A 25,673-nucleotide genomic window follows, 5' to 3' on the forward strand; every position below is an offset into this window, starting at 1 on the left:
AAGTTATAAGTGTTTTTTCCTTTATTTTTTATTTTTATTATTAATTTTTTAATTAATTATATTACTAAAGAGCTAAAGTGTTTAAAGCGCTAGGAAGAGCTTACAGAGGAGGCTCTAGTTAAGCAGCAGAAGAAGCTTAACAAAGCATTAGGTTATTTAATACAGTTACATAAGCTTCATCGTATTCTTTATAATTATAGTATAAAGATAGTAAGGCATAGGTTAAATGCTAAGGAGATAAAAGAAGCTAATTATTATAAGGAAGAAGAGTATTATGCTAAACTTATAAAAGTTTAGAATAAGAAGGCGCAGATTCTTCATAAGGTTTAGTTTATAAGCAGGGTTAAGGTACTTAACCTCTCCTCCTTTAAGTTAAACTTATTATTATTTCCATTCCTAGGGACTAGTAATATTCCCGCAGGATTATCTAGGCGTTCCTCTTAAGTTCTTGTTCTAGGACCCATAAGTTTTTATTATTATTATATCCTTTCTATTTAACAAGGTATTCTCTTTCTCCTATTATTTTATTTATTTATATACAAGTTAATTTTTTAATTTTATATTCTTCCTTAATATCTTAAATAACAATTTCATTTATAATTAGCTCACCTATCTTTTTATCTACTAGTGCTTTTTTAAGTAGTAATATATAAAAGACAGCTATTTTAAGCTGTATATTATTAGGTAAGTCTAATTCATAGTTAACTTTACTAATTTTCTTTAAGATCCTAAAAGGTTTAAGTTTTTTAAAGTTTAATTTATTACTTAGCCTATTTATTCTAATATTTAGTAATTTTTTATTATATAAATATTATAGTAGGTAAATTATATCTCCCTTCTAAAGGGTTAGTCCCTTAATCCTTATATAATTTATATATTCTTTTAAGTATTATTTAAAGAATTTAAGTTAGACTTTAAGTTCTTCCTATAATTAAATTATATCTTCTGCAAGAATATATATATTATCCACATTTAGTTTATCACAAGGTGGTCTATAGACTTCTAATGTAAACCTATAGTTAGTGTAAAATAGTATAACTCCTATAGTTTCTATTATAAAGCTATTATATTACATTTATGCAATTAGTAGCATTTTAACCTAGTTATCTTACTAAAGATTAATATAATATTATAAGTATACTTTAATAACTTAATTTATTTATTTTATTTATCTATCTATCTATAGGTAAAATATAATACTTAGCTTATAATAGGTTTTAAGTTTAGCTATTAATTCTTATTAAAATTTAAATATAAAGGTACTTTCTTTATTTAATATAATTTCTTTTAGTATTTTATATTTAGTAAATATATATCTTATATAAAGATATACTAGATTTTTAGTGTTATATGTCTTTTTATATAGTAGGAAATATACTTATTTAAAGAATTTATTTATAATAATAAAAATACTATTAAAGTATTTTCCTATTAATAAGTCTTTTAATTTAAGTAAGTTAATAATATAGTTAAATATAATAGTATACTAGTTTCTTTCTAGAACTAGGATTAGTTATAGTTTCCCATATAGCTAATATCTTTTATCTTTTATTTTCTTATATATATTATATTTATTAAGGACTTCTTTAATAATTTTCTTTAGTCCTATAAACCTATAATAGCAGGTTATATAATTATATATTATTTTAAGGCCTTTATAGGCTACTGTAATTATACTTTAATATAAGTCTTAGATTACTTCTAGCTGTAATTCCTCTAGTATCTAGATTTTTCTATCTTCCTATATTAATAGATTATTTTTTATAATAATATTTTCTAAAAAATCTCTTAGTATAAGATTATCTAGTTATAGTCCTTTAAATTATTCTTTAATTTTATTAAAAATAGGGTTATATTCTTTTATAATAAATAAAGTATTAATCTATATTTATTTATAGTTGCTATTACTATTTTTTCTTAGTACTTAGGCTTTAATTTCTAGAATTTCTTTAAAATATTCTTCTTTTTTACTTAATATATCTACTTATCTATTAGCAGTACTATTAATATAAACAAGTTTATAGTTAAAGTTTAAGAGTATCTTAAGGTATTATATTTATTATATAAAGAGTTTCTATGTTTAAGTAAAGTATATAATATTATAGTAATCCATATATACTTTAACTTTATATTTACTTCCTAAATAATAATATTTTTATTCTTTAAATACTTTAAGAATTACTATAAATTCTTTATTATAAATAGGATACCTTAACTTTAGTTTATATAGTTTTTATAAGAAGAATACTACTAGATAATTTTTTTTATTTTTATCTTTTTATATTAGTACTCCTTTAATAGTAAAGTCTAATAAATTAGTTTTAATCTTTAGTAGTTTATTAAAATTATATATAATAAGTATAGGTTTACTAAGGAATATGTTTTTAAGTTATTTAAATACTTCTTTTATTTTAGGTTAGTATATAAGTTTCCTATCTTTTTATTTTTTTTTACCTTTTTTTATTTTCTTTAAGTTAAGTAGCATCTATAAGTGGTTTAGCAATCTTACTATAGTTCCTAATAAACTATTAATAGTAGTTTACTAGACCTAGGAAGCTTTACATACCCTTTCTTATATTAAGTAGCTCTTATTCTTATATTACTTTTAGCTTATCTAGGTTTATTTAAACTTATCCTAGTAAGATTAAATATCCTAGGAATTTAATTTCTTAAATATAAAAACTATATTTCTTAAGTTCTACTAGTAGATTAGTGTCTTATAGTATTTATAATACCTAATAAATATATTTCTTATATTCTTTAAGGGTTCTTAAGAAGATAAGAATATTATTAAGGTATATAATTATAAAGTTATTAATATATGTTTATAATATATAGTTAATTATTTATTAAAAAGTTACTAATACATTAGTTAGCCTAAATAATATTACTAAATATTTAAATAATCTATAGCATGTTTTAAACGCTATTTTTTATTTATCCCCTTTACAGATATGAATTAAATTATACACTCCCTTAAGGTCTAAGGTAGTAAACTAATTTATATTAGTTAAGCGGTCTTAAATTTCTGTAATAAGTAGTAATAGGGTTTAATCCTTAATAGTAATCTTATTTAGCTGTCTATAGTTAATAACTAGTTTAAGTTTCCTATTTTTCTTTAATATAAATATAATAAGGTATCCAGCTGGTAAAGTAAATAGCCTAATATATTCTTTTTCTAGCTATTCTTATATTTATTCCTAAAGTATTTTAAGTTCTACTTTATTAAGGTTATAAATTAAAAAGAACTTTATTATTTTTCCATTTACTAGGTTTATGCAGTAGTCCTATTATAAGTAAAGTAGCTATACTATTTTTAATATTAGGCTAAATAGTTTTTTATATTTCCTTTAGTATTATTAAGGTGCTTTTTAAAGAATATCTTTTAGTTTTTTGTTTTTCTTTTTTTCTTTTACTTTTAATAATGCTTTATCTAGGGCTTATAATTCTGTTTTAACTTATATAATAACTTAGTTAATATATACTTATTCTTCTTTAACTTTTTTATAGTTATATTATAGTAGTACTAGTGATTTTTCTATATTAAATTTAATTTTTCTTTTAGGTTTTATTCTCTTTTTTATATTTTCTTTATTTTATTATGCTAGAGATTTTATTTTTAGGTCTAGGGGCATATCTTTACCTTCCTTGCCCTCTTTATAGCTTAGTTACAGCTCCTAGGTAATATCTTTTTCCTAGAGTATTTATTTTATTTTTTAGTTAATTAGTAAATTACTTTATTTTAACTATAAGTATTTTAATATAATATTACAGGTGTTAAGGCTTATAATATTACACTTAATATCCTTAAGATATCCGGCAATTATTAAGGGAAGGTAATTAATCTTATATTTAATAACTATCTTATGTTCTAGGTGTATAATACTTAAAACATAGGATAATAGTTTCTTAGTAGTGCTTAATAGCTAAAGTTCAGCTATTAAGTTAAGAGTAATAAGGTTATAATCCACACCACTATCTATATAAATTATAACTAGTTACTAGTTAATATACCCTTTAACTAGTAGTTTTTTATTATTATATTTAATTAAATTGATTTAAATATTATTTAAATAGGTTTAGTCTTATATAATATATTAGTATTTTATACACTATTTACATTTTATATTTTAGTTTTAGTCTTAGATTATATAGTAGTACCTTTTAACTAGGGCTTTATTTTCCTTTCCCCTACTAGTATAAGTTTAGAAATTATAGCCTTTTTATATTAGCCTTTAGGTTATTTAATAGTATTAGTTCTTTTTTTACTAGTGTTTTAGGTAATCCTATGTGTTGTAGTTAAGGAAGTAGTCCTTTTAGCATTCTAAACTTTATAAATAATAGTTTTATATTTTATACTAGTCTTTAAGTTTATTAAGGGCATGTGTTCTATAGTATAAGATATTATATAGCGTCTAATTATTATTTCCACAGTGTTTATTAAATCTTAGTTTTTTTATATGCCTATTATTTAATAGGTAATAGGATTCCAGCAAAATAATATATAATAGGTTATAATTAATAAAATATTTTTATACTAGGGGGTATTCCTTTAAATACTATTATTATTCTTCTTATTAATAATATTCCTTAACTAAGGCATCTAAAACTTTACTATAGTTATATTAAGCGTTCTATAAGCTATAGGTGTTGCATTTATTACAGTTGTGGTTAAGGTCCTTGGATTCGCAAAGTTTACATTTATAAAGATTCTTATATTATGCAAAGGGGTGTATATCTAGAAGGGTATTGCTCTATTATTAATATTTTATATTAGTAGTGTAAAAACTATATTTATGGATTCTTCCGCTTTTATTATAAATAATTTTATTTTTGCAGGTTTTATTTAAGGGTTCCTTGCAACTATAACCTATCCGCTTGCATATTTTATATTGTTTTTTAAGGTATTCTTAGGCTAGTCTATCTTCTTCTTTAAAAAATTTATATATAGCTTTTATGTTTCTTTGCCATTTGCCTTCGCAGCTATATTAGAATTCTTCCATGGATCTATAATCTAGGCATCCTTAACATTTATAATCTAGGTTTTAAGAATAATAAATATTACAGTTATAAATATCCCTTAGCTTAAGGTTTTTAGCTTAGCATTAGTATTATAGTTCACAAGCCCTATAGTACTCATAGTCCTTATCCTAGTCTAAGTTTTCTTTTTTGCTTAGGACTTAGTTATAGAAATTAAGGGTATTAATTCTTGCTGTTTTATAAGTTTTCTTAGCTTATAGCTTCCTTAGATAGTAGCCTGATCTATCCTTACTGCTTTTATACATAAGACATAAATTATTATAGCAGGCTGTCTAGCTTAGGTGGGCGTATAGTACTTCCATAATAGTATTTATCTAGATCTTATCTTTATTAGTCTTAGGTTTCTTTTTATTCTTTTTAGTATAGCAATAGCCTTTATTATAGCCTTTCTTACTGCAGAATCCATAGGTTATCTTAGATTAGCAGTTTACTTTTTTATAGCCTTTCTTACTATAAGTGTTATAGATTCTATTAAACTTTTTATAGTTAATAGTATTAATGTTTATTCTTCCTAGTTAGGTTTTATTATCTTAGGTAATATAGTCTTTTTATTTCTTTCCTTAGTTAGCTTAAGGCTAATGCTTAGTGGTCTAGCTGGTTTTTTTATCCTTTTTTTCTTATTTCTATTCCTACTATTAGTTATTAATTGCAATAGCTTCCTAGGTAAGAGTAGTAAAGGTGACTTTTTATTAATCTATTTTATAAATTTTATCCTTAACTTTTAACTTTAGGCTATAGTAATATATTTCCTTTTTTAAGTCTTTTATTTAATTAACCTTACTAAGTAGCTAAATAAAGGTTAAAGTGTGTTTATAATATAATCCCTTTTATTTAAGGGTTTTAAGTTTTTTTTCTACTTCTTAGGCTTTATTAGTAATTCTAAAGGATTTTTCTAGTTATTCTTTAAGGTTTTTATATCCCTTAAAGACTTCCTTTATTAATTTACTTTAGTTAGCTAGGTTATTTTTCTTATCCTTAAAAAGTATTTTAAACTAATTAGCTACTATATCTTTAGTGCATGTTCCTGCATACCAGATCCTTTTTTCTAAGTTATCTTTAGGGAATATTTTTAGGTAATAGTATTTAAAATACATTTATAGATTATTAAGAAATTAACAAAGCTTAATAATATCTTTATTAAATTTTTCTAGTTATTTAATTTTTAGGACTTTTCCTAGTTCTAGTTTATTATCCACAGGGATTACTAGCGCTATTATAGGTGCTATAGCAGGTACTATAGCAGGGTTTACTACTAGCAGGTTATTAAGCTATTACTATAAGTTATTAATAGTTTACATATACTATATAATAGTTTATTAGTCTACAAGACACTGCATATATAAGTCTTAAATTATATATTCCATATTTTTTATATAAGTTCTAGCGCTTTATTCTTATTACTTATGCTGTTTATATTCTTATTTAAGAGCTTCTATTAGGATATTTTACTAATTATAGGCTATTTTTACTAATATATCTTTAAACTTAATAATACTATTTAACTAATAATCGCTTAAAGCTTAGCTCTTGTAATTAGTGTTATTATCTAGGATACTAAAAGTTAGCATTTATATTCTTATTTCCATATTACCCATAAGGTCTAGTAACTGTCTAAACAAGAGTTGTTAATATGTAATAAACTATACACTAAATAGTTAGTAATACAAGGGATTCCCAAGGGATAAACCTAAAGTTTAGTTCCAGGTTTATATTAGTAAAGTAATTAGGAAACTTAATAAGTAATATAGGTAATAGTAAATAATATCACTAGATAGTAGAAGTATAAAGCATATTATAATCTTAATTCTATATTAACAACTAGCTATTTAAAACTATCTTTAAGTAAGTATAAGAAGTGTATATATATTCTATTATTCACTAGTATTTACTTTTCCAAAGTAAACATCCTCTATATTAGGAATCTATTTACTAGTGTTTACTTCCTTAAAGTGAACATAATCCTAATTAGTTACACCAGCTAAAGGTTTCTCTGTTGCATATACCCTGTAGGTTCATTTATCATAACCATAAGTTGTTGGGTCATGACATTACCCTCTTTTTTATTATTACTGTTACCCTTTTAGTAAATATGGATCTTGGCCTATATGTTAGTGTTAATATAATAAATATATAGCTGCTGCTATAACTAAGGAAAAACATCCTTAAGCGCGTTTTTAAGCGCATTTTCTTTATTTATAATAATCACAAAAGGCGCTAGGATATAAAAATCCTGCTGGATTGCCTTTAGCTTCTTATAAAGCCACTAGTATTTATCTTCTTTCTTTATATTAATTAGGCTAAAGGTAAAGTTAGCTATAGACTTTTAGTTAGTAATACTAATAACTTTAAAGAGATATATACTAAAGCAGTTAGTTTTATATATATTATTAATCCCTAGGACCTTAGGGAACTGTAATTATATTATCTCTAACTACTTGTAGGTCCATAAGACTCCCTGGACTTTATTATTATTATCCAGCTTAATATAGTAGCATAGGTTGCCCTTCTTAAGCTCTCTAATCTAAGCCTAGGTTACTAATAAGCTATTAAGTGCCTTAATTTAAATTCTCTGTTTATTATTATAAATATCTAACTAATAAAAGAATATAGGCTCGCTGGTGCTTTCCTAAAGGATCTAGGCTATCTCCCTGGCTAGTAGGGCTTAGTGCCTTACTAGGTCTCTCTCCTATTACTACTAAGGAAGCATTTATCACTAATGTATTATATAAGCTAATAGGTTAAAGGTTAATGGGTAATTATAATCTTTATAGTTTATATAATAGGACTACTTTTAGTTAGCCTGTTGTGACAAACTGTACACTAGATAGTTAGTATAGGGTAGATTCCCAAGAGATAAACCTAGTAGATAATTCTGGGTTTATGTTAGTGGAGTAGTTAGGAAACCTAATAGGTAATATAAGCAATAGTAAATAATATTACTAGATAGTAAAAGTGTAAAGCGTATTATAATCTTAATTCTATGTTAATAACTAGCTATTTAAGTTATTTAAATAAGTATAAAGAAGTAAACTTATATATTTAGTTTATTTATATATAATTATAGTTATAGTAGTAATTACTATAGTAATTACTGGGATAGTGTTAGTAAGCGCAGGAGTAATTACTTATAATATAGTAATTACTTTCTTTTAGTTAGTTATTTAGAATATAGTATATTTTTTCTAAGGCCTGCTAGTGTAACTAAGTGTTATTAGGTTATGATATAATGCTCTCTTCTTATTAGTCTTGCCCTTAAGGCCTATAACTAGGTTGTTTTATTCCTGTTAGTGCGTTTCCCTTCTTTCTTTTTTAAATTCTTATTAATATAATATTTAACCTTCTTTTTTTAGCTTCCCTTTTAACCCTTTATTATTATTATTTAGCAGATTTAATTACTATTAAGGGTTTTAATATTATGCCTTATTCTTATTATTTATTTAGGGGGCTTTGCTATTAGATAGCGGAGTATTATTTTTTAAAGTATAGTAAATATGTAAGGGCTAGTTACTTATGTAATAGTTAAGGAGTAGCTCTTAATTCTTATAAGTTCTTGTTTTTATTATAATAGAGTTTTATGCTAATTTATAGTATTCTATATTATTTTAAAGTCTTATTATTTAGATTTAGCTAAGGAGTTAGCTAAACTTTTATTATTATAATATTATAAGGCTTTTTATAAGGCTTAGGCTAAAATAGATAAGGCTTTAGATTATCTAGAGTAGTTATATTATTAGAAATAGTAGCTTTATACTAAGGGTAAGGAAATAATGTAGTATAGCTTAAGCTTATTAGATAAGCTTAAGGATATTAAGCGGCAGGAGTTAAAGGTTCTTTCTGTTGTGTAAAACTACTAGGGGGTAGATCTTCTTAATTTTAATTTCTTACTTAACCCTTTTTTATTATTCCTAGAGACTAGAGAAACTTTATTATTAGCGTATAAGAATTAAAGTTTTCTTTAGGTTCCTATAAGTTTTCTGTTTCTAGGTATTCCTTTTACTTAACTAGGTACTTTATGTTATTTATTTCTAGGTTTTAGTATATAGTAAGTATTTTTTTAATTTTATATTCTTTTTTTAATATCTTAGACTATTATTTTATTTATAATAGGTTTACTTATTTTTTTATTTACTAGTGCTTTTTTAAGTAGTAATATATAAAAGATAGCTGTTTTTAATCTTATATTATTAGGTAAGTCTAGCTTATAGTTAACTTTACTGATTTTCTTTAGAATTTTAAATAATTTAAGTTTCCTGAAATCTAGTTTATTACTTAGCTTATTTATTTTAATATTTAGTAGTTTTTTATTATATAAATATTATAGTAGGTAAACTATATCTCCCTCCTAAAGGGTTAATCCCTTAATTCTTATATAATTTATGTATTTTTTTATATATTACCTAAAGAATTTAAGTTAAGTTTTAAGTTCTTTTTATAATTAGATTATATTTTTTATAAGAATTTATATATTATCCGCATTAGGGCTATTGCATAGTGGTCTATATGCTTCTAGTGTGAACCTATAGTTAGTGTAAAATAGTATAACTCCTATGGTTTTTATAGTAGAGCTATTATATTACATTTAAGCAATTAGTAGTATTTTAACTTAGTTATTTTATTAAAGGTTAATATAGTATTATAAATATGCTTTAATAACTTAATTTATTTATTCTGTTTATTTATTTATCTATAGGTAGAATACTATACTTAGCTTATGATAGGTTTTAAGTTTAGCTATTAGTTCTTACTAGAATTTAGATGCAAAGGTGCTTTCTTTGTCTAATATAATTTCTTTTAGTATTCTATATTTAGTAAATATATATCTTATATAAAAATATACTAAGTTTTTAATATTATATATCTTCTTATATAGTAAGAAATATACTTACTTAGAGAGTTTATTTATAATAATAAAGATACTGTTAAAGTGTTTTTTTATTAATAGGTTTTTTAACTTAGGTAAGTTAGTAATATAGTTAAATATAATAGTATACTAGTTTCTTTTTAGAACTAGGATTAGTTATAGTTTTTTATATAATTAATGCCTTTTATTTTTTATTTTCTTATATATGTTATATTTGTTAAGGACTTCTTTAATGATTTTCTTTAGTCCTATGAACCTGTAATAGTAGGTTATGTGGTTGTATATTATCTTAAGGCTTTTATAGGCTGCTGTAATTATGCTTTAATATAAGTCTTAGATTACTTCTAGCTGTAATTCCTCTAGTATTTAGATTTTTTTATTTTCCTATATTAGTAGATTATTTTTTATAGTAATATTTTCTAAAAAGTCTTTTTATATAAGGTTATTTAATTATAGTCCTTTAAATTATTCTCTAATTTTATTAAGGATAAGGTTATATTCTTTTATAATAAATAGAGTGTTAATTTATATTTATTTATAGTTACCTTTATGATTTTTTCTTAGAATTTAGGCTTTAATTTCTAGAGTTTCTTTAAAATATTCCTTTTTTTAGCTTAAGGCATCTACTTATTTATTAGCAGTGCCTTTATAGTAAATAAGTTTATAATTAAAGTTTAAGAGTATCTTAAAGTAGCAGGTCTAGTATATAAAAAGCTTTTAAGTTTTAGTAAAGTATATAATATTACGGTAGTTAGTGTGGACCTTAACCTTGTACTTACTTCCTAAGTAATAGTATTACTATTCTTTAAATGCTTTAAGAACTACTATAAATTCCTTATTATAGATGGGATATCTTAGTTTTAGTTTATATAGCTTTTGTAAAAAGAATACTACTAAATGGTTTTTCTTATTTTTATCTTTTTAAATTAGTACTCTTTTAATAGTAAAGTTTAATAAGTTAGTCTTAATCTCTAATAGTTTATTAGAATTATATATAATAAGTATAGGTTCACTAAGGAGTGTGTTTTTAAGTTATTTAAATACTGCTTTTATTTCTAGTTTATATATAAGTTTCTTATCTTTTAGTTTTTTCTTGCCTTTTTTTATTTTTTTTAAGTTAAGTGGTATTAGTAAGTAATTTAGTAATTTTACTATAATTTTTAATAAACCTTTAGTAGTAGTTTACTAAGCCTAAGAAGCTTTATATTCCTTTTTAGGTTTTTAGTAGTTTTTATTCCTAGATTACTTTAAGCTTATTAAGATTTATTTAGACTTATCTTAGTAAGATTAGGTGTTCTAGGAATTTAACTTCTTAGACATAGAAGCTGTATTTTTTAAGCTTTACTAATAGATTAGCGTCTTATAGTGTTTATAGTACCTTATAAATGTGTTTCTTGTGTTCTTTAAGGGTTTTTAAGAAGATAAAAATATTATTAAGATATATAATTATAAAGTTATTAATATATATTTATAATATATAATTAATTATTTATTAAAAGGTTATTAGTGCGTTAATTAGCCTAAATGGCATTACTAAGCATTTAAATAATCTATAGCATATTCTAAATACTATTTTCTATTTATTCTTTTTTATAAATGTAAATTAGGTTATATACTCCCTTAAGGTCTAAGGTAATAAACTAATTTACACTAGTTAAGTAGTCTTAAATTTCTATAATTAATAGTAATAGGGTTTAATTTTTAATAGTAATCTTATTTAGCTATTAATAATTAATAACTAGTTTAAGTTTCCTATTTTTTTTTAGTATAAATATAATAGGGTATTTAGCTTATAAGGTAAATAGTCTAATATATTCTTTTTCTAGTTATTTTTATAGCTATTTCTAAAGTATTTTAAGTTTTACTTTACTAAGGTTATAAATTAAAAAGAACTTTATTATTTTCCTATTTATAAGATTTATATAGTAATCTTATTATAAGTGGAGTAGTTATACTATTTCTAATGTTAAATTAAACAGTTTCTTATATTTCCTTTAGTATTATTAAGGTGCTTTCTAGAGAATATCTTTTAGTTCTTTATTTTTCTCTTTTTCTTTTACTTTTAATAATACTTTATTTAAAGCTTATAATTCTATTTTAACTTATATAATAACTTAGTTAATATATACTTATTCTTCTTTAACTCTTTTATAGTTATACTATAGTAGTATTAGTAATTTTTCTATATTAAATTTAACCTTTCTCTTAGGTTTTATTTTTTCTTCTATTTTTTTTAACTTTTCTTAATTTTATTACATATAAGATTTTATTTTTAGGTTTATAAGCATGTCTTTGCCTTTATTACCCTCTCTATAGCTTAGTTATAGCTCCTAAGTAATATTTTCTTCTTAAAGTATTTATTTTATTTTCTAGTTAATTAGTGGGTTACCTTATTTTAACTATAGGTGTCTAAGTAAAATATTATAGTTATAAAAAGGCATAATATTAAACTTAATAGTCTTAGTATAACTAGTAATTATAATTAAAAGATAATTAGTCTTATAGTTAATTATTATCTTAGTATAAGGTGTGGTAATACTAGATATATATATAGGTTGTTTTTTCTTAGTGTATAGTAGTTTAAGTAGTTCTACTATTTAAGGAGTAATAAGGTTATAATCCGCACTACTATTTATATAAGTTATTACTAGATGTTAGTTAATATACCCTTTAACTAATAATTTCTTATTATTACGTTTAATTAAGTTAATCTGGATGCTATTTAAATGGGTTTAGTCCTAGGTAATAGTCTAGTATTTTATATACTATTAGCATTTTAACTCTTGGTTTTATTCTTAGATTATATAGTAGTATCTTTTAATAAGTCCCTTATATTCTTCTTGGGTTTTATAGTAACTTTCTAGGTTATAATCTTTTAACCTTAGCTTCCTTATTACTTAGTAATATTATTATTATTTTATTATATATTTTTTATAATATTATTTCTTATAGTTTAGAAAGTGGGTTTTCTAATATTTAGTAGGTTAATAATATATTTATAGGTTATTATACTATTTATTAATTTTATTATATATATATAATCTATAGTATAGCTTATTATAGTATTTGTAATTCTTTTTCTTATATTCTTTATTAAATTTATATTCTTTTATAAGTCTAGTCCTTAATAGGGTATAGGATTATAGTAAGATAATATAATTATATATATTAAAAATATTAATTTTAGTAAATATTAGGAGGTTTATTTATACTAGGGGGTGTTCCTCTAGGTATTAGTATTATTTTTCTTATTGTTTATGTTCCTTAACTAGTGTGTTAAGAATCTTATTGCAATTATAGTTTAAGTCTTATAAGCTGTAAGTTAAGTATCCCTTGTAATTATAGTTATAGTCTGCGGTACTGCAAAGCTTATATTTATAAATATAAGGATTTATAATATACTTTCTCTTTTAGTAAGGTTTATAGTTTTTGTATTTTAGGTTATAAAGGAGTGTGTTCCTTTTGTAATCAGGGCTTATTAGATTATATAGGTGGCATAAGAGTTTACTTTTAAAGTCTTTATGCATATATCTCTAGCATCCTAGGGCATATTACTAGGCTATAATATTATATTAGCTATATTCTTTATTTAAGTTTAATTTACTATTTTTATTTTTCTTATAGTTTTTATATATATAATTAATATCCCATAAGCCATAAGATATATATTTATAAAGTATATAAGTGGAATAGGGTTTTATTAAGCTATAGTCTTTATATCTTAATTTCTTATAAAAGTTAAGGGTATTAATTATTATAGTCTTATAAGTTTTTCTAGCTTATAGCTTCTTTAGGTAGTATCCAGATCCTTCCTTACTGCTTTTATATATAAGATATAAATTATTATAATAAGCTGTCCAGCTAAGGTAGTTATAGGGTACTTTTATAATAGTGTCTACCTGGATCTTATTTTTAGTAGTTTTAGGTTTTTTTTTATTTTTCTTAGTATAATAATAGCTTTTATTATAGCCCTTTTTGCTATAGAATATATAGGTTATCTTAGATTAGCAGTCTACTTTCTTATAGCCTTTCTTACTGTAAGTGTTATAGGTTTTATTAAACTTCCTGTGGTTTAAGGTGTTAATATTTATTCTTCCTAGTTAAGTTTTATTATTTTTAGTAATATAGTTTTCTTGTTTTTTTCCCTTAGTTAGCCTGTGGTTAATGTCTAGTAGTCTAGCTGTTTTTCTTATCCCTTTATTCCTGCTTTTATTCCTATTATTAGTTATTAATTACAATAGCTTCTTAGGTGAATATAGTAAATATGGTTTTTTATTAGTTAGTTTTATAGATTTTATTTTTAACTTTTAACTTTAGATTATAATAGTATATTTCCTTTTTTAATTCCTTAGTTTAATTAACCTTGCTAAGTAGTTAAATAAAGGTTAAAGTGTGTTTATAATATAGTCCTTTTTGTTTAAGGTTTTAAAGTTTCTTTTCTGCTTCTTAAGCTTTATTAGTAATTCTAAAGGATCTTTTTAGTTATTTTTTAAGGTTTTTATAACCCTTAAAGACTTTCTTTATAAGTTCACTTTACTAAGCTAGATTATTCTTCTTATCTTTAAAGAGTATCTTAAATTAATTAGCTGCTATATTTTTAATATATATTCCTATATATTAGATTCTTTTATTTAAATTATCTTCTAGGAATATCTTTAAATAGTAATACTTAAAGTAGGTTTATAATTTATTAAGAAATTAGTAAAGTTTAGTAATATCTTTATTAAACTTCTTTAGTTATTTAATTTTTAAGACTTTTTCTAGTTCTAGTTTATTATTTATAGGAATAGCTAGTGCTACTATAAGTGCTATAATAGATGCCACCTAGGGAGCTACCCCTAGTAAGTTACTAAGTTATTATTATAGGTTATTAATAGTTTATTAATCCGCTTACTATTATATATATAAGTCTTAGATTATATATTTTATGTTTTTTATGCAAGTTCTAGCGCTTTATTTTTATTACTTATATTATTTATATTCTTATTTAAAAGCTTTTATTAAAATATTTTACTAATTATAAGCTATCTTTACTAATATATCTTTAAATTTAATAATACTATTTAACTAGTAATTACTTAAAGCTTAACTTTTATAATTAGTATTATATTTAGGGATATTAAAGGTTAATATTTATAATCTTTTTTTCTATATTACCTATAAGGTCTAATAACTATTTAAACAAGAGTTATTAATATATAATAAACTATACACTAAATAATTAGTATAGGGTAGATTCCTAAGAGATAAACCTAGTAAATAATTTTAGGTTTATATTAGTAAAGCAGTTAGGAAACCTAATAGGTAATATAGGTAATAATAAATAATATCACCAAATAGTAGAAGTGCAAAGCGTATTACAATCTTAATTTTATATTAACAACTAGCTATCTAAGTTATCTAAATAAGTATAAAAAAGTAAACTTATATATCTAGTCTATTTATATGTAATTATAGTTATAGTGGTAATTACTATAGTGATTACTAGGATAGTGTTAGTAAGCGCAGGAGTAATTACTTGTAGTATAGTAATTACTTCCTTCTGGTTGGTTGTTTAGAATATAGTATATCCTTTCCAAGGCCTGCTGGTGCGACCAAGTGTTGTTGGGTTATGACACCTGTCTAATAGCCAAGGCTGTAATCTTATAGGGATAGCCTATTCTTTAAGTTAAACTTTATTAAATTCTAGTGCTTAATAAAGCTTGGCTGCTGGTGTAGTTATAGATAAGGGCCTAGTATATTAGGACTTTCTCCCTGTTAATAACCTGGGGGTTAAAGCTGCGCTTAGTATAAAGGGCAAGGCTATTATTATAATAAAAGGTTTATAGGAATATAAAGAGCTTATTAAATAAGTTATATAATGCTAACAGCAGTGGGATAGGAAAGAGATACTCTAGAGGTTGCTCTATGGCTTTATTTAATAACTCTATAACCTCTATGGCCTTGTTTAGCAACTCTATAACTTCTAGAGGTTATTATAAAGCTACTGTTATATAAGAGGGCAGTGGTATTAATACCTGCTTATTATATAAAGGCGGCAGTAATAGAGTCTTGTCTTAAGGTATTATAGCTAGGTCCTTATTATCTTTATTATTAAATTAGTAAAAAGCCAGCTACTCTATAATATTAAAGTTAACTTTATTAAAGAAGTTCTCCTCTACCGCCGCCGCTTTTGCTACCCCAGCTTCCTCTACTGCCTCTGCTGCCTTTGCGCCGCCTAAAGGAAAATCCATTAAAAAATACAATCTTAATGCTAAGAACATTAAAAGTTGCGATAATTAAGAATACAGATGAAAAAAAACTGTTAATTAATAAAGTCATGGTGTTATTATGTGCACTACAGCGTAACCCATAAGTTCACACTATAAATAAGTGTGTAGTCATAGAAACAGTGGTGTGGGCATAGGAATTTTAGTACAGGCATAGACCACTACGGTTCAAATAGGAATCTTCTACAGTGCAAATAGGAGGACTCTTTTATATTCATACACTCAGATAAAATAGCCAAACGCTACACCAAAGAAAAGCCATACCATTATACAGAGCACACGTCATCCTAGACAAAATGCCAGCCTTATACATAATCACAGGGATATCTTTTCCGTCATAACCATTAATGCCGCTCGTAAAACTTTCCATCCTGATCCGACGCCTTAGTTCGCTTAGATTGTCCACCCTGTTCCATGTCGTCAAAATATCCAAGGCATTCAAGCCTTGTCCAACACCATACAAAGCCAATAAACCTAACCTGAACAATTAAAACTAGAGTCAACTAGAAACCATCTTTGTCGACTGTTGTGATGCTGCAATATTTGCAACGGATGGCCACCTTTTTTTGGCCACCTTTTTTTTTCTTTTCCTTTTTTTGTGTATGCGTGTGAGTGTGTGTGTGTGTGTGTCCCCCCTTTCATGTACCCTCGATACCATTCAGCCGCCCTTCAAAGGGCCAGGCCAGTTCCGTTACCTGTCCATCGGTATAATCCAAGAAGCTCGCGCCGTCGCTGCTGCTGCTCAGCAAGGTCTTCTGGTACGCGGCCTCGAATCAAAGCAAGTGCGCTTCGCATGACTTTGCTAAAGTTTCGCTGATTCATCTGTTAGTTTTTTGCACAGCAATTCCAATGGACGCTCTCAAAGATTGTCGACTTACCTGATACTCCGTGCTAAGAGTCACCACACAGGCTTCGTGTGCTCGTACAATTGTCTCACACGCCTTAATGACGCTTGGAGAGGCTTCGGCTTGCAGCTTGTCGGCAATCAAGAGGAGAAGGAAGGATCCTTGCAAGAGATAGACTCCGTAGAAGAACGGCATAAACTCCAAGCCGGGGTCGAATTCGAGAATTTGGTTGATGGCCTCTGCCGCTGATACTGCGTGGCTCGTTGCCGTGACAAAGCCTTCCGACGAAATCCACAGGTCGTCGTCATCAAGAAGATTGATTGGGTCCCATTTGTCCGCGAGGAGTATGTGCAGAACATGCATGACGTGGGTACTGTAGGCCACCACGATGCTTGCCTGGATCTCGCTCTCCGTCATGCGGCTGGATGCGTTTGTTCGCACCGAGAGTGGAGACTGCATATCTATTGCGCCTCCGCTTTCGTGAATCTCGTGCTGCTCCTTGTCCTTTGATGACATTGGCAGATGCTTGCCCTCAAACCTCTTGAGGCTTTCCTCATACATGTCTAGGTGGCGAGAAATCTCTGCGACTTGCTCGTCCCAATCACGCGCAGAGCGAAACCCAACCCCAAAACGTGGGTGGCTCTTGGCGTGATGGACATCAACAATCTCGCCTAGGATCGTCATCAAGGACAAGAAGTAGCCATAGATGCTACGGCCACGGCACTCGTAGTGTGCTCCGCGGGCAGCACGAGGGCTGTCGCCAAACTCGTCCGTCATGGAGCTGTCAATGTTACCGCCATCGTAGCTTCGGAACTGACCCGCTTGCCACTTGATGTCGTCCATTGGGTGGTAAAGATCACTGCACTCGCTGTCAAGGAGGAATAGGGGGCGGTTGTAGCAGAGCGCCAAGTGCCTGTCAACGATGTAAACAAGCCACCACGCCCGTCGCCGCTCCTCACGCTCCTCTTCTGTGACGAAGCGAGTGTTGTTTCTGTTCAAGTCGTGCTCATCCACGTCTTCGCTGGTGGCCTCGCCGTCCTCTTGGCTGGCAGGTGGATTGCCGACTGGCAGTTCACGGCCAAGCTTGAGCTCTCTGGCAAGAGACCATGCTGCACCCCACCACCGAAGACTGGCGCCCTTGTACTCGCTAGCCGAAATGACTGTTGCGAGGTGCACATATGTGATGACGTCGTCGAGGCTTCCAATGGCTCCAAAAGCACCCGTTTCGCCAGCTAAAGAATCCAGGTTCATTGAACCCGGCATGGCAACACCAAGGCCACCTAGAGCGGCCGGGCCAACAACGGGGCTGGTCTTGGGCGATGGGCTGTTTGTGCCCGTGTGGATCAAAGGTTGAAGAAGTCCAACGGTCAACTCGAGTAGTTTCTTGCAGACTTTGCTTCTCGCAGAAGGCAGGCTTGTCAAGAAAGACGCCTCGCTAGTCTGCGCTGCTACCCACAGCATGCTCGCAAGCAGCGCGGGCTGGCACCTCCTTGGGTTGGTAGGATGCAGAAAGGCGCGCTTTCGGAACACGTATCCTAGAACATAAGGAGACATGGGATGCATTTGTGCCGATGATGAAGAGGAGAAGTACATGTCGATCAGATCGCATGCCAGCGAAAGGGGGAGGATGTTCCCCAGGTGAGGCAGCAGAGGCTCAAGGACAGGATATCGCAGGTCGCTTTGCTTGAACATGGGCTGCGACAGCTGGAGCTGGAACTGGCCGCCAGGAGAAGCCAGAGAAACACCCCATGAAGGTGAGCTCCCATTGGCCAGAGGATACTCGTGAATGTGGCCGGCGCCGAGACGGAAGTTTCCATCGCTGCTATAGGTTGCTGGGCTCTGGGCTTGTGTAGCATAGTTGATGCCAGAGTAGCCGGGCATGGTAGTCGGCGGAGCGCCATACGGCTGGGCGACCATGACATGGCCATTGATACCAGGGCTATCATAGCTAGGGTGTACTTCGCCATACGCACCCAGCCCCATTGCCGACGACGTTTCCAGTTGACTTCTTCCCAGGGCAGGGTCAACTCCAACGTGACCATGATGCTCTTCAAGGCCTTCCATTGCGCCCATTGCAGGGTGCTGCGACAGTCCGTTGTCGCTGAAGGAGCTGACAGAGCCTTCGATATGGCCGTGAGGTGGGTCGTGGGCAGCTTGCGGTAGATCAGCGCTGCCGCGTGAAGACTCACTCTGATGACGGGACAGCTTGCGATGGTGCTGCTCGTCTTGGCTGTCCTGAACTTGGCCGGGATGCTGTGATCCTGACGCAGCCGCGGCCGCGGCCTGCTGAGCAGCAATGTCCTTGCGCGATGCCTTGCCTCGCTTCTTCCGCTCTCGGATGTACTCGCAGCTAAGGCCGAATTCTGGCAAATGGTCAGCATACCAATGTCCCTGGATAGAGAGGCATTGCCTCGGGGTATGGGAGAGAGAAGCCCGTACCTATGCAGTGAGCACAGGGGTGCAAGCCGTCGCATTTAGTACGCAGCTGGTTGCATTGATCACAAGCTCGACTGATTCTCCTTCTAATTGGACCGGCAGTCCCCGTCGAATTCTTTCTCCCTGCAACGAGTGAGCCCTGCCGTTGCTGCTTTGGCTGAGGGGGGTTGGACCTCAGCATACGCGCATTTGAAAGCTCAGCATGTTGCGAGAGATGTTGGATAGGATAGGGGTGGTTGTTGTTAAACGTGTTGACGTTTATCGAGTGGAGGTGAGCTTGAGACGCATGATAATTGGCGTCAAAGGATGCCGAGGAGATGTCGGGATAGGCTGAATAGCGGCGGAGCGGATTCGACAACATGATGGCGTCTTGTTGCTTGATGGAGGTAAACGTATGTAAGGCTTTTCAAGCTACTGTTGGGGCGAGTAAGGGAGACGAGGAAGAGGGGATCAAAAGCAAGACGGAAATGGTTCAATCCGATATGCTTCTGAAATGATGGCCGCTTGGAAACGTGAGCTGCGGTTGCTGTTGTTGCGGCTTTATCCGTGAGATGGGCACGCGTTGGAGGAGTATGTAGCCGTCAAATAGAGCAAATCACGGCAAAAATAAGATTTGCACCAGGCTCTGCCGCTGCCACAAAGCAGGCTTTCAAAGGAGAGTGTTGGAATGAGGTGAATGCTGCTCGCTAGATCGACATGCTTCAAAAAGTGAGATATTCCGGCAGCAATCAGTCTCTTGACGAAACTTTGACCCGCCAAAAGGAAGAGAAAAGGAAGACGACAGCTCTCACTAGGTGATTGCGAGGGTATAAAGAGGGGAAAAGGGGAAAAGGCAGCTTTAAAAAAAAATCCCTATCGTGAGCACATTCACAAGCTGCTCGCCTGCCGCCCAGTAATCGCAAAAGATCACCAGCAATCACACAAACAAAAGCGATGCAGCGTGAGAAGTCGTGGCGATGACAGAGACTGGGGGGGTGTTTGTTAAAAAACACGACAACAGAGCTCCATCATCAAGGCAATATATGGGGACGCTTCTCAATTTTTATTGCTGCTCGCTCCATGCATCGGCCTCCATCAGACAAGCCTTGTGAGGGCCCCAGTCAAGCCAGTCTCCAGAAGAGACCTCGCCAGGCCAGGGTGGGCAGGCATGGCAAGCCGTCGATGGTGTGGAGGCGGAGAGGGTGGCCAAGTGATGGTCATGGATGGCTGGAGAATAGGACGGCGATGGAGCAGCTTGTGGAGGTGGACTTGCAAGTGGAGACGCTGGGGTGCGTAATGCGTTTTCCATTGGAGCGCGTCCTTAGGGCGATTTGCTATTGTATAGCTAAGGGAATTTCGGAGATACTAGTAGTTCCTAGCATCATCACATTGCTGCTGCTGCCAGCAGGTGTTTCCGCCTCAGCAGTTGGAGAGGCTCGTCCCATGGTTCTCGGGCACGCCACATCAACGATCCAAGTAGGGGGGTGGAGGCAGAGGCAGCGGTATACAAGGTACAGTAAGTACTTGTAGCAGCAGCAGCAATAGCAGCAATAGCAATAACAGCAATAACAGCAGCACACATGCCCTGTACTGTAGAGGGCGTTGTCGCCACGAGGCGGCCGTTTCTGCAACGACACGGCTGTGGCTGGCCGTGGAATAGATTGATTGGGGCGACAGGGAAAGGCCTGGGAGCGGCAATCAATCCATGCAGAGCAAAGCTACCAATCCACGTTTCCGCCGCCGCACGACCAACGTTGAGATGAAGAACGGAACATTTTTTTTTCTGCCCAGCGTCTCGAGTCGGCGAATCGACACATGCCGTTTCGTGGAGAGAGCCGCGTCCCTCCGTCGTATTTTCCGATGCTAATTTGTCGGGCAACTCGCAGGGGCCTGTCAGAGCCCTCCCGGTTCCAGGTACATGCATTAACTGGCTCTCCCACACGCCTCCACGCGTATCGAAGACTTATTGCCGGTGGTAAGGGCCGGTTTCAGCAGCGAACGATTATGCGGGGTTGGCTAGTAGCCAAGTCGAGTCCAAGTCGAGTCCAAGCCGAGTCGACGGCAGGCCCTTTGGCGGCATCCCGGCGGCCATTTACTGCTTAGGCGGCCTGGACCTGACGCTGGTGCCAGACCGGCCAGCCTCTTTGTGGGCAGTGGCTGCTGCTCCAACCGTCCATCAGCCGCGCCCTCGGACCTGAGCTCAGCAAGATGGCAAGTCGGAGGCCTTTCCCAAAGCGTCCAGCCACTCTAGACACTTCTGGAAATGGTGCAGGGGGGGCCATGCGGCGAGTATGGGGTCGGCCCAAGTGGCGCCACGGTTTGGGCTGGTGCTGGCTGCCCCCAACCAGATGGGCGAAGAACAGGGCGTGCAGACAAATGACAATCGGACCAGGGGAGAAAACAAGAGGGAGTCGCTGCTCGGAAAAGGTCTCCGTTGGGCTAAGCGAGGAAAAATTTTGGCATCCGTCCCCTCATCTGACTGCATCTCTGATCGCGCTGCTGCAGAGGGACCGAAGAGGCATCCGTGTGTCTATATAAGAGGAAGAGAAGGGCAAAAGAGGAAAAGAGACGCGATGGTTTCAGGATTGGAAAAAGTATGACAGCATCAGAATTGGCGAATGCCCGCGACAGGCCAGCCAACAGAAGAGAGGCACGAATACGAAGCAAGCAACGGCACGCACGTCAGACTCAACCCTGAAGCCGTGCAGGCGGAGCGGTGCGGTGCGCGGAGAAAGGGCATCTTGGAACAGGAACCACGGGAAGCTGGCGGCGTCTCTGCGGTTAGAACCAGAAGCAGCCCGCCGTGGCCAACCACATCTCGCGGCAGACAGCTTTAATTCGCCTTGCTAGCCTGTGATTGGGCTCGCTTTAGTGCCTGACCGCCGCCGCTTTACTGTGCCGTAGAAGAGAGAAAAATCTCTTGGCTTGGCAGCGAGGAAGCGCCAGGGCATCGCGCCGTCACGTTTTATTGCTGGCCCACTTGCCCTTCTGCGGCACCGTTTGGCTGTGGCTGTTGCTGCTGTTGCTGCTGTTGTTCCTTGTACCGGAGCGTACCGGAGTGTAATACCGGAGTGTGCCAGCACGGCGTCGCAGCAGCGTGTGGTACTAGCAGCGCTCTATTTAGGGTGTTGGCAGCCTGCTAGCTCCGGCTGTTAGAGCAGTACATTGCTTGCCCGCCATCTCTGCGCCGGCGGCCAAGTCGCAATTTATCTAGCAGAAAAGCTGGGGATATCAGAACGGGTTATTTCTCGACTCTCAAATCGCCGAAAGATGCCATCGCCACTACCGGCAAGTCACAAGATGGCGATGTAGTATACATGACGAATCGCAAATATACATGCATGAACAAAATAAACCCCCCCTCCCTTTCCCCAACCCTCCGAGCCGCCCGTGATCCCCACACTCTTCATCTCATTTATAGGTAGCGCTTCGGATGCTACTCCAGGTATATCCCACTGCTCTGTGTTTCCCCGTCTGCCTTGGCCCAATGCTTGTGCTCCCTGTAGGTATTATTCCAGGGCTCAATTTGCCCGTGTCACCATCTTGGCGGAAATTAATTCGTACCGTCGTCGCCATCGCCTCCGTTCTTGGGGTCGTAGTAGACAGAATCGGGACAAGTGCTTTTGGATCCGTCAGGTGCTGCCGCAACGAATTTGCCGTCTTGCAGAGAGCCCTGGACGTTGAAGTGATAATAGACTTGGTTCAGACTCTTGCCCTCGCAGCCGAGCGTCACATCGGCGCCGTGTTGCTGAGAGAGGGCGGACTGGATGTCGTCTAGCGAATAGGACTTGGAGCCGTCAGGAGTTATTCCGGCATCAGCAAGCCACTGGTAGGTAGGCAGCGTCTTGAACAGTGAGACGGTCTTGGAGAAGAAATCAACGGCTTCTTGGGTGGGCACATAGTCTTCATAGCAGCTGGGATCCAGGGTAGAAATACAGGTGCCATGCTTGCCCCATTCATGCTCCCAGAAAGACTCATCATCGCCTTGATAGTCTTTCCAGTACGTCTGCATAAAGTCAAGAGTGCTGCTGGCATTCATGGCAGTCAAGATATCGGTGATATTAGTGTACGCTCGACTACTGTCGCATGTCTGGGGAAACGACCCATCACAATTGTCTGGCCACAGTCCGTGAACGGTCCAGGAATCTAGAAGCATCGTTAGGTCATCATCCCTCATTTGGAAAGTCATAATGAGTCGCATCCTGCTAGGCTGCAGGCATTCATTCGCTTACCAGAGGGGCCCGTTGGGGGATTGGTATCCCAGAATTGAGTCTGGAGCAGCTGACCAGATGGAATGAAGCAGCAGGTATCTTCAACGGCGGTAGTGTTGTGGCAAGAGAGTGGAGAACTGCTAGGACACACTTTGGAGGCCGCGGCGGCAACAGAGACGAATGCAGCCAAGGCAGAAACGGCGTTATAAGAGTACATCTTGAAGCGTGAATCTTGAGAGATGGCTGCAGTTGGCGCGAGAATTGGTTGTCTTCTTGCTTTCTGTCTTCTCCCTCCCTTTCCGTTTACTTATAATCTCTTCTCTTTGATGAGCAGATGGCCTTGGACAAGCAGTGATGATGGTCAGCCCTACCTATTTAACATTAGAAACTCTAAAGATCAACAGACAGATAACAAAGGCCCCTGGGACCATCTTTGAACGGCGCTTGTGACGAATGTGGTAGGTGCATCAACTTTGTTCGACCATTGGCTGAAGATCGGAACTTCTGCCGGGATATATGCTGTGATTCACATGATAAATCTCCTTGGAAACCGACGAAACGATTCATCTCAACTTGACAAGGACGAATAACTGCCCTCTGTTGTTTCCTGTGCCTCCAGCCAAGCTGACTTTGGCTGTGATGCGCTACGCACAGACTTCTCGGTGGACAAAGTTCCTTGACCTAGCGCCCGGAAGAAGCTCCCATTTCAGAAGGTTAAAGAGCGGCATCTAACGAGATCTGCGGATCGACAGCACTTGTGTTGGCAAAGTGTCCCCAGAGCTCCGGGCAGATGCCAAAAGTCTCGCTGTTTTGCTGCTTCATTCGCTCGCTGCGACTGAGGCTTTTAGTGCATAATGATAAGGAGGTTTCAGTTGTCTGACTGCTTCAAGCTCAACGCATCAGCATTGGTAGATGGTGAAATTGGCTGTGTTTCACTGTAGGCATAATGAGCAGCGAGAACCAATGCTCCATAACCTAGAGTCATGTGGGCAACGTCTCTCACAGTGAATCGCAGTTGTATGCGTCTGATGGGCTGGCGATTTCCCGGGGATTGGGCCCTTTTCACTGACAATCCGGTATCAATGGTGTGGCATGGGCTTGACCACCAATTCAAGCTCTTTTGAGCATTGAAATTGACGCAGTGATGAATCGCAGGCGAGAAGCATGGTGATGTGTTTGTACCTACTAGGTACGCAGAGAGGGGACATTCTGCTCATGCTCGATACATGGCTGTAGATCTGCTAATGTGTGCAAGGGCAGATGGCTGCCCAGTTGGGCGGTTCTGGGAACATTGAGGTTACGAGGCTCGTGCTTTGGGTATCACGAGTCACGTGCATCGCATCCATCTCCATTTTGACATACTTCAGCCCATCAACAACGAAAAGGCATCTCTTCTTCACCTCGTATTTGGCCTTGGAAGTTGGGTGGCACGCAACAGCGATGCGCATTATGTAATCTAGAGGCTGGCCTATGAGGCTACATCAGAGCACGAGAGTCCAAAGCGGATTCCGTTTATAACGGAGCCTCGTCCGCCGCTTCTCGCATCTACACCACCAAATTAGCATCGTCCACCCGCCCACTCACTAACAGATGGCCTTATGCCGCAATGAGCTAGACCAACATGGCACTGCAATGACAAAAGGCACATGAAAGCGGCAGATGGACTAGGCTCGAACCAGAGTTGGAGCTCTCAATAACTCCTACAAACACTCCACTCTCCAACTCCACGGCGGCTGTACACCACCACCGTACCTCGGGATCTGGCGCAAGCATCCCGCAGACATGGGCAGATGAGACACGGCGATACACTTGCATTGCCAGTGCAACGCCGGCGAGAAAGCTTCGGATCATGCTAGCAGACGGAGGCTTGTACGCATAAAGTAGGTAGGTCTGAGTGCTTGCGCTTGAACTGGCCAGCTCCCAAACGCAGTAAGAGATGCAACATCTAAAAGCGCTAACCAGGCCATTCAACTAGTTTAGCATTCATGGCTTCAATATCCTGTGCATAATAGTCCGACGAAGCAGTCCGACG

The 25,673-nt window shown here is 34.2% G+C and overlaps 3 protein-coding genes across 3 annotated transcripts; 1 reads left to right on the forward strand and 2 right to left on the reverse strand.

Annotated features, from left to right (window-relative positions):
* Positions 1-16,426: 16,426 nt before the first annotated feature.
* Positions 16,427-20,639, reverse strand: TrAtP1_001202 (uncharacterized protein). The gene is made up of 3 exons (XM_066110890.1): positions 19,455-20,639; positions 17,049-19,378; positions 16,427-16,983 (listed from the first exon to the last, which is right to left on the reverse strand). The coding sequence occupies exons 1-3, from the start codon at positions 19,810-19,812 to the stop codon at positions 16,840-16,842; spliced, it is 2,832 nt and encodes a 943-aa protein (XP_065966963.1). The 5' UTR covers positions 19,813-20,639; the 3' UTR covers positions 16,427-16,839.
* A 1,328-nt stretch (positions 20,640-21,967) lies between these two features.
* Positions 21,968-22,267, forward strand: TrAtP1_001203 (uncharacterized protein; the record flags this gene model as incomplete). The annotated part of the gene is made up of 1 exon (XM_066110891.1): positions 21,968-22,267. Exon 1 carries the CDS (start codon positions 22,049-22,051, stop codon positions 22,265-22,267), a length of 219 nt encoding a protein of 72 aa, XP_065966964.1. The 5' UTR covers positions 21,968-22,048.
* A 716-nt stretch (positions 22,268-22,983) lies between these two features.
* On the reverse strand, positions 22,984-23,858 carry TrAtP1_001204 (uncharacterized protein; the record flags this gene model as incomplete). The annotated part of the gene is made up of 2 exons (XM_014085210.1): positions 22,984-23,576; positions 23,663-23,858. 2 exons carry the CDS (start codon positions 23,856-23,858, stop codon positions 22,984-22,986), a joined length of 789 nt encoding a protein of 262 aa, XP_013940685.1.
* Between the last annotated feature and the right edge of the window lie 1,815 nt (positions 23,859-25,673).

This window comes from Trichoderma atroviride, chromosome 1 (genome assembly GCF_020647795.1).
Source record: "Trichoderma atroviride chromosome 1, complete sequence".
In the NCBI taxonomy this organism is placed as follows: domain Eukaryota; kingdom Fungi; phylum Ascomycota; class Sordariomycetes; order Hypocreales; family Hypocreaceae; genus Trichoderma; species Trichoderma atroviride.